At 44.3% G+C, this 12,511-nt stretch overlaps 1 protein-coding gene across 1 annotated transcript in view; it reads left to right on the forward strand.

Moving 5' to 3' along the window:
- Positions 1–3,092: 3,092 nt before the first annotated feature.
- The window catches only part of TXNRD3 (thioredoxin reductase 3), a 67,148-nt gene continuing 57,729 nt past the window's right edge, over positions 3,093–12,511 (forward strand). Inside the window, exon 1 of the mRNA XM_047849823.1 lies at positions 3,093–3,350. Coding sequence (XP_047705779.1) covers positions 3,312–3,350 — 39 coding nt within the window. The 5' untranslated portion in view covers positions 3,093–3,311. The remainder of the gene's footprint in view (positions 3,351–12,511) is intronic.

Genomic DNA, 12,511 nt, shown 5'->3' on the forward strand with positions numbered 1-12,511 from the left:
TGATGGAGACAGGGGGCTACTTCGTTTCTGATGGATGGCAAAATGTTCTGTAAGAAGGTACCATTTAAGCCAAGACTCAGTCGACAAGAAGGAGCTATATTGGCCAAAGGGGCAGAACATCATAGGCTGAGAAAGCAGAAAGTGCAGAGACCCTAAGGCTGGAATCAGTCTGACAGCTCTGAGGCACAGGGAGAAAGCCAGTGTGGCAGTGTCAGGGGATGACAACTGGGAGGGACCAGGCCAGCTTTCTGGGCTTGCAGTTGAGCCTCTTTATTGGGGTTTCATTCATTCACCGCAGCGCAAGGGGCTATAGGCCTTGGTGACCAAGTTCAGCCCTGGGATCTTCCCCCGCCCCCCCCCCACACACACACCCAAATGATAAATACAGGATTCCTGTTCCTGTGCAGATGACTTCAGGGTTCCTTTATGAGAGGTGCCTCCAGAATTCAGTGTAGTATGGACTGTGGGGTACCAGCCTAGGAAACTCACTTTGGAACTGGATTACATAGCCAAGCTACGAAGAGAGCCCAAATGTCCTAACTGATGAATGGATAGAGCAGATGTGGTACACATATACAATGGAATATTACTCAGCCATCCAGAAGAATGAACTCTTGCCATTTGCAATGACATAGATGGAGCTTGAGTGTATTATGCTAAGTGAAATAAGTCAGAGAAAGACAATTACCACATGATTTCACTCATATGTGGAATTTAAGAAACAAAGCAGATGAACATGTGGTGGGGGGGAAGAGAGAGGGAAACAAGCCATGAGAGGCTTAATGATAGAGAACAAACTGAGGGTTGATGGAGGGAGGTGTGGGGGGGGTGGGCTAGGTGGGTGATGGGTGTTAAGGAGGGCACTTGTGATGAGCACTGGGTGTTGTATGTAAGTGATGAATCACTGGATTCTACTCTTGAAACCAATATTGCACCATATGTTGATTAACTAGAATTTAAATAAAAATTTGAGGAAAAAACTGCATTGCCATAGGAAATGTAGTATTTTTATTTAGTTGTGGGACATAAACTTAAAAACAAATAACCATCTTGGCCAATAAACACACGAAAAGATGCTCACCATCACTTATCATCAGGGGAATGCAAATCAAAATTACAGTGAGACGGGAGACCGGGTGGCTCAGTCAGCTGAGTGTCGACTTTGGCTCGGGTTGTGATCTCGCGGCTTGTAGGTTCAGCTGTGCTGACAGCTCAGAGCCTGGAGCCTGCTTCAGATTCTGTGTCCCCTTTCCTCTCTGCCCCTTCCCCTTCACGTGCTCTCTCTCTCTCTCTGTCTCAAATATAAAAAAACATTAAACAACTACAATGAGATATCACCTCACACCTGTCAGAATGGCTAAAATCCAGAACACAGGGAACAACAGGTGTTGGCGAGGATGTGGAGAAAAAGGAACGTTCGTGTGCTGTTGGTGGGAATGCAAATTGCGGCAGCCACTCTGGAAAACAGTATGGAGGTTTCTCAAACAGTTAAAAATAGAACTACCTTAAGATCCACCAACTGCACTACTGGGTATTTACCCAAAGAACACAAAAAACATTGATTCATAGGGATACATAGCAGCATTGTTTACAGTAGCCAAGATATGGAAGCAGCCCAAGTGTCCATTGACTGATGAATGAATGACTAAAGAAGATGGGAAGATGCGGAGGGTGGGGGGCGCCTGGATGTCTCAGTCTGTTAAGCGTCTGACCTCAGCTCAGGTCACGGTCTTGCCGTTTGTGGGTTTGAGCCCCGCATTGGGCTCTGTGCTGACAGCTCAGAGCCTGGAGACTGCTTCAGATTCTGTCTCCCTCTCTCTGCCCCTTCCCCACTCATGCTCTGTCTCTCTCTCTCAAAAATAAATATTTAAAACAATTTTTAAAAATGAAGATGTGGTATGCATATACAATGGAATATTACGCAGCCATAAAAAGAATGACATCTTGACATTTGCAATCACGTGCATGGAGCTAGAGAATATAACGCTAAAGCAAAATAAGCCACAGAAAGACAAATACCATATGATTTCACTCATGGGGAATTTAAGAAACAAAACAAATGAACAAAGGGGAAAAACAAGGAGACCAACCAAAAAAACCAGACGCTTAACTGTAGAGAACAAACATCAGTTTACCAGAAGGGAGTTGGGCCGGCGGGGGGGGGGGGGGGGGGGGGGGGAGGGGCGGGAGGGGAGGGGCGGGGCGGGGGGGGGAGGGAGGGCGGCAGAGGATGAATGAAATAAGTCAGGGGGATTAAGGGATTAAAGGGTACAGTTGTGAGGAGTGATAGGTGGTGTATGGAACTGTAAAATCACTATATTATACAGTCGAAACTAATATAACACTGTATGTGGACTAATTGGAATTAAAATAAAAACCTAAAGTAAAAAAATCATCTTTCCTGAAGACGGTTTTATTTCTTCACACTTTTCCTATGATCCGGACATCTACCCTCACTGAAGAATGTATCTATCTTTAAGGTTGTTTGAGGGGGCCGGTGGAGATTGCGAGGCATGGAAAGTCCTCCACAGGGGGCAACCCAGGGCGGCATCAGGGAGACTGGGAAGCCATCCCCATATGTGCATACAAAATGGATAATGAGGATGGGCAGTTTGACCTCTAACCTCTCCGGAAGGTCAAGAGACTCCGCTACAGCTAGGGCAGCGGCCTAGTTCGCATGCACGGAGCGCGCCGGGGGCGTGGCGTGGCGGCGCCGGGGGCGTGGCGTGGCGTGGCCGTGCTGGGGCGGTGCCGGGGGCGGGGCGGTGCCGGGGGCGGGGCGGTGCCGGGGGGCGGGGCGGCGCCGGGGGCGGGGCGGCGCCGGGGGCGGGGCGGCGCCGGGGGCGGGGCGGCGCCGGGGGCGGGGCGGCGCCGGGGGCGGGGCGGCGCCGGGGGCGGGGCGGCGCCGGGGGCGGGGCGGCGCCGGGGGCGGGGCGGCGCGAGCGGCGGTCAGGCTAACTTGTGGCCAGTCCGTGGCGTGGGCGGTGTTCACGGTTCCCCCTTTCCAGGCCCGGTTCTGGCCGCCGCCGCCAGCCTCTCGGTCCTTGAGCAGGTCCGGCCAGGCCGGGAGCGACACCGACGCCCTGGCGCAACCACCGCCACCACCGCCGCCGCGGGCGCAGACCTCGCCGGGCCGGTGAAGGTGGGCACCGCCCCCAACCGCCGCCTGGGCAGCGTCCGCGAAGTGCTTGTGTCTTCGCCGCCGGGGCGCCGGGCCCGCCTGTTGTCTCCCGGCACCGGCCCGCGCGTCTTCCGAGGCCCGCGAGGAGCTGCGGCACCGCCTCTTGGGCCTAATCGAGGGTTACCGAGTGATGATCTTCAGCAAGAGTTACTGTCCGCACTGCACGCGGGTAGGCGGGGCGGGGGCGGGGCCGGCGGGTTGGGGGGGTCGGGCCGGCTGGCTGCTGGGGACGTGGGAGCTCGGGGGAAGCGGGGTGTCCCGGGGTCCAGGCAGCTCATCCCTTCCGCGACCCTGCGGACAGAGCGCCAGCCGGTTCAGCCCTTGGACGCGAGCCGGGATGCCGCGCGCGGTCTCGGCGGTGGTGGTGACAGGGCCCCGTGGCTTGGTCCCTTTGGCACCGCGGGAGAGACGGCCACGCGGCCGACCCTCCTAGACTCCGGGCCTCGGAGTCAATACTTGTTCTCGGGACTCGGCCTGTGGGTTCTTCTCCTGGCGGTTAGCCTGACGTTGGCTTCTTTATCAAGAGCTTATTTGGAGAAATAAAGGCATTTCCACAAACTTTTTGCTTGGTGAAAGGGTGGTGTGGGGAGAGGCCAGGACGTGGGAGTAGACTAAAGCTGGATTCAGATCCCACTTCCTAACTGCGTGACCTTGACCAGGTTACAGAACCCCACCTAACCTTGGTTGTCACATCTTGTTAAACGAACATAAGGAAGAGGGTGCGAGGAACGGTACCAGGTGATGGGTAATTTCAGCTGTCTTGCCACTGCCTTAACTTTCGTTGGGCTGGCTGGGAATACAGCATTGTTTTTCTGGGCACATTTGTTTTAGTGGAAAAATGACCCGTGTAGAAACGAACCCAAGTAAGAGAAATCCATCTGTACAAACAGGGACTTTCAGTACTTTGAACTGCATATTATAAAAAAAGTTGAAATAATAATACATGGAAATATGAAAAAACATAAACTATTAGGTTAGGTTTATCAAATTATAAGCTATCTTTTTCAGGTTTATTTCAGGTTTACATTGCCTTATATTGTTTCATAAAACATGTACATCATGCATATACATCTTAAAGGATAATGAAACACTTGTGTTTTGGAAACCTTGGATGCCTCTTCCTCCTTACTGCTAACTCTTAAAAATAAAACTCCCCGCGGCGCCTGGTGGCTCCGACTTCAGTTCAGGTTGTGATCTCGTGGTTTTCAGTTCGGGCCCCCGGGTTGGGCTCTACTGACAGCTCAGAGCCTGGAGCCTGCTTCGGATTCTGTTTCCCTCTCTTTCTGCCCCTCCCCTGCTCATGGGCTCGCTCTCTCTCTCTCTCTCTCTCTCTCTCTCTCTCGTGCTCTCCCTGTCAAGAATAAATAAACAGTAAACAAATGGTCTTGGGCACCTGGGTGGCTCTGTCAGTTAAGCGTCCAACTTCAGCTCAGGTCATGATCTCACAGCTCCTGAGTTTGAGCCCCAAGTCTGGCTGACAGCTCAGAGCCTCGAGCCTGCTTCAGATTCTGTGTCTCCCTCTCTCTCTGACCCTCCCCCATTCATGCTCTGTCCTCTCTCTGTCTCAAAAATAAATAAACGTTAAAAACAATAATAAAAAAAAGAAGAGCAGAATTACAGTCCAGGACAGGCAAAGTACCATTGAAACCACAGGCAAAACCATAGGCAAATCTGAACAGAGGAGAGGGCTGCTTTTTTGTAGAGAAGGGGGAGATTGGGCAGGGCCATTGTAAACAAGAAGTCCTCTGGGGTAAACTGGGGGTTCCGAGCATGATGGCTTTTCACTGGCTGTACTGGCTAGGCTGTTCCCTGGGGCTGAGAAAGGCTTTCTTCTTTCTGCTGGGGTAGTGATAGTATCTGAGCAAGATCCTTCTCCTTCTTGTTGGGTTTGCAATTGATGGGGAGTGGTAGGGTGTGAGAGCTATCCCTCCTGAACCCCCCAACTACATTTTAGTGAGTTTCCCTTTATTAACACACTCCTCCCTCCCCCTCCAGCCCCACCCCCCACTGGGGTTTACCACTGTCCAAAATTCCTTGCTTTGCTTTACAGTTTTCCCAAATACATGTATATCCTTAAATGATATTTTGTTGCATTTGGCTTGTTTTGGTACTTTATGAAAGTAGAAATCATACATATGTATTATTTTGCAGTTTTCCTCTCAGCAGTTATGTTTTAGAGATTCATTGCGTGTTAGTATCTGCAGCTGTGGTTTGTTAATTTTCATATCTGTAATCCTTAGGATGAATCATACCCACATTTTATTGATTGTGCTGTGTCTAGTATTTTGCTCTTGAAAACAGTACAGCTGTGCCTTTTCTTGCAAGTAAGCTATGTGCAAGTATGTAACACTTTATCTTAGAGTAGGTATCTTGAAGCTGACCTTGCCTAAGTGACTCCAAGACATTTTTCCAAGTGATTATACCGCTGGCAGTATATAACTGTTTCCCCTTGTTCTAAGTTCTTGCCAACTGTTGAGACATTTAATGATCGCCATTCTGGCAGTTATGAAATGGTAGTTTTCTGTGGCTTTAATTTTCAATTTCCCCAATAAGGTAAACATCTTCTCATGTGTTTACAGGTCATTTGGGTTTCCTCTCTATGAAATTCACATCTCATGCTTATTTCTCTGTCAGGTATTTATTTTTGTTCTGATTCATAGCTGTTCTTTGTATATTTTGGGTGCTGATCCTTTGGATATATGTGTTGGCAGTCTCCCAGATTTGACTTTTCTTTTCATTCTGATTGTGAGATTTTTCAGCTAACTGAAATTTGCCAAGTTTAATGTAGTTGAGTCTGTCACTTCTTTTTCCTTTGTGCTTTTTGTATCATCTTTAAGAAACCTGTTTCTACCTCCGAGGTCATAAAGATACTCTCCTGTTTTAGCTCCTGAAAGTTTTGGAGCATGCTTCTGACACCTTCTCACACCTTTATTCTACCTGTACTTGATGCTGATGATGTGAGTGGAGATCCAGTTTGGTTTTTTCCTTTATGACTTACCAGATAATCACTGTTTCATTTATTGGAGAGTCCATCCTTTCTGTGCTACTTTGTTGTTGTTGTTTTAATGTTTATGTATCTTTGAGAGAGAGAGAGAGAGAGAGAGAGAGCGAGCGAGCATGAGCGGGGGAGAGGCAGAGAGAGAGACACACACACAGAATCCAAAGCAGGCTCCACGCTCTGAGCTGTCAGCACAGAGCCTGACACAGGGCTCGAAGTTGTGAACCATGAGATCATGACCTGAGCTGAAGTCAGAGGCTTACCCAACTGAGCCACCCAGGCGTCCCCTTTCTGTGTTACTTTGAATGCTCACTCATCATGACCATCACGTTCTTCTGTATGCATTGATCTGTTTCCAGGCGTTGCCTTCTATCTCTGCTCTTTTTAAGTTGTCCTTTGGAGCTTATAAAAGGGCCAAGTGATCAGAAAGGTACCTGTCCACTGTTGTATCACTGGGGCCTAGAATAGTGTCAGGCATGTAACGTGCATTGAACAAATAAATGGTCTTAGATCATTCTAGTCGAACCTTTGCTGATGAAGAAAATCTTAGGACAAATGATCCTGCATCCTGTGTTTGTCAACACTTCCAATAATGTGGCAACTAGTTTCAGTCCCATTACACAATTGTATAGCTCTGATTGTTAGATTTTTTTTTAGAACTTGAGCCAATTGGGGCTCCTGGGTGGCTCAGTCCTTTGAGCTTCCGACTTCGGCTCAGGTCCTGATCTCATGGTTTGTGAGTTTCAGCCCCACTTTGGGCTCTGTGCTGACAGATCAGAGCCTGGAGCTGCTTCGGATTCTGTGTTTCCTTCTCTCTCTCTGCCCCTCCTCTGCTCATGCTCATTAAAAAAATTAAAAAAAGGAAATCTGCTTTTACTTGAATGATCGATCTTCTGGTATTTTCTCTCAGCGTTTTTCTTACCTGGCCAGGCAGCCCACTTTTTTTTATTATTATTATTTTAAAAAATGTTTTATTTTTTTTTGAGAGAGAGAGAGAGAGAGAGAAAACAAGTGGGGGTGGGGCAGAGAGAGAGAGGGAGACACAGAATCTGAAGCAGGCTCCAGGCTCTTAGGTGTCAGCACAGAGCCTGGCGCAGGGCTCGAACCCAGGAACTGTGAGATCATGACCTGAGCTGAAGTCGGACACTTAACTGACTGAGCCACCCAGGTGCCCCCAGCCCATTTTCTTTATGTACTCATATCATTTATCTGTATACTTGACCCTTCACTAATTTGATTGTACAAAAGTTTGACTATGAACCTTTGAAATGTATCACCCCAAATTGGACACCTTATTCAACATCTGTGTGGAATCAAGCAGAGAGATTTCTTCCTTGATTGGGCCACTAATATTATTCAACAAGCATTATGGGAGCTTAGTGTTGTGGAAACACAAAAATGAATAAACTGAGAACTCATAGTCCAATGAGCAGTAATCAGCCAGCTCTCCTGTCCTGCAGGAAGTGACTGAAAAAAAAAAAAAAGGGAATGAGAGGCAAAGATAATCGCTTGTGTGGCGGATCGGAAAATTTTCAGGAAATTGTATGTAAGCTGTTTCTTGAGAGATACATTGGATATCTGCAGGTAAAAAAGAGCATCTAGCCAAAGAATTAGTATAAGCAAAAGTAGGAGATGCTGAAATGAAAATAGTGTGTGGCTGAATGGAGGGGATATGATAGGAATCAGGAGAGTAATTGGAAAATGGCTGGAAATTTACACTTAAAGTCATATTGAGGAGACCTTAAAATGCTCCTAGGAAGCGTGGACTTAATGATGTGGGCAGAGTCATCTCAGACTTTTGAGAAGAGGAGTGAAGAGGTCTGTGATTTGAAATCTGGCAATGGTATGAAGAGTAGACTGTGGAAACAGCTAGATGAGTGGAGACGTTACTGTTAGGATAATGGCCCAAACTATAGTGGAAAAAACGCCCTGATTTTTTTTTTAAGTTTATTTATTTTTTTTTGAAAGAGAGAGAGAGAAAGAGAGCATGCACACACATGAGTGGTGGAGGGACAGAGAGAGAGGGAGAGAGAGAGAATCCCAACCAGGCTCCGCATTACCAGCTGGGAGCCGGACACAGGGCTCAAACTCACAACCTATGAGATTACGGCCTGAGCTGAAACCAAGAGTCAGATGCTTAACTGACCGAGCCACCTGGGTGCCCCACAGAAGCGCCCTGAGGTTTTAAACTTCTTCCCCAAATTAACTTTAAGCCATGTTTCCCCAGTCCTGAATCCATATGTTTGTGTGTTAAAATTTCATACATCCGTTGTCAGCTTTGTGGGGGGCAGTAACATATATATATATATAACATAAATTTTACTGTTTTAACCATTACTGTGCAACCATCATCACTGCCATCTGTCCACAGAACCTGTTTCATCTTCCCCAGCTAAATTCTTCATTCCCTTTCCCATCGAGCCCCGGAAACCACCATTCTGTTTTCGTCTCCATGAATTGAACCACTCTAGTTGCCTCATATAAGTGACATCGTGCAAGATATGCCTTCTTGTGACTCACTTATTTCACTGAGCACAGTATCCTCAAAGTTCCTCCACGTTGTAGCCTGAGAGAATTTCTTTCCTGAATAATCCATTATATGTGTTCCTCCAGTGACGGATACTTGGGTCGCTTCCACCTTTAGGCCATTGTGAATGTTGCTGTTGTTAACAGGGGTGTACAAATTGATGTTTGAGTCCCTCCTTTGAGTTCTTTTGGGTATATACGCGAAGATGGGAATTGCTGGATCGTGTATATGGTAGTTCAATTTTTAATTTTTTGAGGAACTACCACGCTGTTTTCCGTAGTGGTCACACCATTTCACATTTCCACCAACAGTTTCCAGTTTCTCCAAATCCTTGCCAACACTTGTTATTTTCTGTTTTTTGTTTTGTTTTTGTTTTAATAATAGTTATCCTAATGGGCACAAAGTGGCATCTCATTGTGGTTTTGATTTGCATTTCCCTGATGGCTATCTGCCATTTGATAATGGCTAATATCTTCTCTGGAGAAATGTCAATTCAAGTGCTGTGTCAAGTTTTTAAATTGAGTTATTTGTTGTTGTTGACTTTTAGGAGTCCTCTATATACTCTAGATGTGAATCCCTTACAAGGTGTGTGATTTGCAAGTGGAACTCAACGGTTTCCTCCGTTGATAGTGTCCTATGATGCACAAAAATTTTTAATTTTCATGAGATCCAATTTGTCTGTTTTCTTTGTTCCCTGTGCCTTTCGTATCATATTCAAAGAATCATTGCCAGATCCAGTGTTGTAAGGCTTTTGCCTTATGTTTTCTTCTAAGAAGGTTTATAGTTTTAGCTCTCATGTTTATGTCTTTGATCCATTTTGAGTTAATCTTTGTATGTGGTGTTAGGTAAGGCTCCAACTTCATTCTTTGCGTGCTGGATATCCATCCAGTTTTCTCAGCACCATTTGTTGAAAAGACTGTCCTTTCCTCATTAAATGGTCTTGGCACCCTTGTCAAAAAGTCATTGAACCTTATATGTGAGACTTTATTTCTGAAATTCCTGTTTTCTTCTGTTGATCTTTATGTCTGTGTTTATATGCCAGTATCGTACTGTTTTGGTTACTAAGTTTGTAGCAGTTTTTGAAATCAGGAAGTGTGAGACCTCCAACTTTATTCTTTTCAAGGTGTTTTTGACTCTTCAGGTTTCCCTTGAGATTCTGTATGAATTTTAGGATGGATTTGTCTATTTTTGCAAAATTTGTTTTTGGCGTTTTGATAGAGATTACACTAAATATGTAGATTGCTGTAGCTAGTGTTAGCAATGTAAAGTCTTCTGTTCCATGAACATGGGATTTCTTTCCATTTATCGGTGTCTAATTCTTTCAGCAACAGATAGCTGTCAGAGTACAAGTCTTTGCCTCCTTCCTGAGTTTATTCCTAAGTATGCTTCTTTATGCTATTGTGAGTGGAGTTTTTGTCTTAATTTCTCTTTTAGATTGTTCGTTGTTAGTATGTAGAAAAGCAACTGATTTTTTTGCTGTTGATTTTGTATTCTGCAACTTTGCTGAATTTATTAACAGTTCTTTGGTACAGTCATTAGGGTTTTATACATATAAGTAATCATTGAACAGAGTTTTACTTCTTTTCCAATTTTGATGCCTTTTCTTTCTTTTTTTTTTTTTTCCTTATTTCTCTGGCTAGGATTTCTAGTACTGCGTTGAATAGAGGTGGTGAAAGCGGGCATTCTTGTTTTGCCCCTCGTCTTAGAGGAAATGGTTTCAATCTTTCACTGTCAAGTATGGTATTATCTGTGGGCTTTTTGTATATGGTCTTCAGCATGTTGAGGTAGTTTTTTTTTTTATTCTTAGTTAAAAAAATTTTTTTTTTCAACGTTTATTTATTTTTGGGACAGAGAGAGACAGAGCATGAACGGGGGAGGGGCAGAGAGAGAGGGAGACACAGAATCAGAAACTGGCTCTAGGCTCTGAGCCATCAGCCCAGAGCCTGACGCGGGGCTTGAACTCCCGGAACGTGAGATCGTGACCTGGCTGAAGTCGGATGCTTAACTGACTGCGCCACCCAGGCGCCCCTATTCTTAGTTTTTTTGAGTGTTTTTGTCATGAAAAAGATGTTGAATTTTCTTAAATGCTATATCTGTATTCATTGAGATGATTGTGTAGTTTCTTTCCTTCATTCTGTTAATGTGGTCTATTATGTTGATCTGTGTTTACATGTTGAACCATACGTACATTCTAGGAATAAATCCCACTTGGCCATGGTATATAATACTTTTAATATACTGTTGAATTTTTATTGCTATTATTTTGTTGAGGATTTTTGCATCACTATTCATCAGGGTCTGTGGTTTTCTCATAGTGTCTTTGTCTGGCTTTGGTATCAGTGTAATGGTGCATTAGCCTTAGAGGGAGCTTAGAAGTGTACCCTCTTCAATGTTTTGGAAGAGTTTGAGGAGGATTGGTGTTTCTTCTTCTTTGTATGTTTGGTAGAATTCACCAGCGAAGCCATCTAGTCCTGGGCTTTTCTTTGTTGGGAGGCTTTTGATTGCAGGTTCAGTCTCCTTACTAGTTATAGGTCTATTTCCATTCACTATTCATGATTCAGTCTTAGGAAGTTGTGTGTTTCTAGGAATTTATAAATTTCATGTAGATTATCTAATTTGTAATGTACAGTTGTTCATAGTACTCTCTTGTAATTCTTTTTCTTTCTGTAGAAACAGTAGTAATGCTCTTTCAATTCTGATGTTAGTTATTTGAGTCCTCTCTGTTTTTTTCTTAGTCATTGTAGCTAAAGTTATATCAATTTTGTGGATCTTCTCAAAGAACCAATTCTTGGTTTTGTTGATTTCCTCTATTGTTTTTCTATTCTCTATTTTGTTTATCTCTGTTGTGATCTTTATGTCATTTCCTCCCCATTGCTAGCTTGGAGTTTAGTTATACTCTCTAGTTTCTTAAATTGTACAGTTAGATTATTAAGATATTTCCTCTTGGGGTGACTGGGTGGCTCAGTTGGCTGAGCATCTGACTCTTGATTTAGTCTTAGGTCATGATCCCAGGGTCATGGGATAAAGCCCCACACTGGGCTCTGCACTGAGTGTGGAGCTTGCTTAAGATTCTCTCTTTCTCTCCCTCTGCCCCTCTCCCACACTTGCACTTTCTCTCTCTCTCTCTTGCTAAAATCAATAAAAACAAAATAAAAAAGATATTCTCTCTTTCTTAATATAAGCATTTACAGCTATAGATTTTCCTTTAATCACTACTTTCACTGGGTCCCATAAATTTTACTGTTTTATTCGGTATGTTGTATGTTTCTTTGAGAAGATGTTCTCTAATTTCGTTGTGATTTCTTCATTGACCCATTGTCTAAGAATGTGTTGGTTTAACTTCCACGTATTTGTGGACCTTCTGGTTTTCTTTCTGCTATTGATATTTAATTTCATTCTACAATGATCAAAACAGATACTTTTTATGATTTCATTTTTTTTTTTCTTAAGACTTGTTTTGTGGCCTAGCATATGGTCTACCCTGGAGAATGTTCCATGTGTACTTGAGATGTGTATTGTGCCTATCTTGGATTCAGTATTTCATAATATGTCTATGAAGTCCATTTGGTCTGCAGTGTTCTTCAGTCCTCTGGTTCCTTATTGATCTTTTGTCTCGTTGTTCTATCTAGTTTTGAAAGTGGAATATTAAAGTCTCTTACTATAATTATAATTCTGTCCATTTCTATCTTCAGTTTGTTTAGGGTTTGCATCATATATTTGAAGCTCTGATGTTTGGTGGATACGTTTTTATAATTGTTACATTGTCTTGGCATATTAACTCGTTTATCCTTATATGATGTTTAAA

This window comes from Prionailurus viverrinus, chromosome A2, assembly GCF_022837055.1.
Source record: "Prionailurus viverrinus isolate Anna chromosome A2, UM_Priviv_1.0, whole genome shotgun sequence".
Classification (NCBI taxonomy): Eukaryota; Metazoa; Chordata; class Mammalia; order Carnivora; family Felidae; genus Prionailurus; species Prionailurus viverrinus.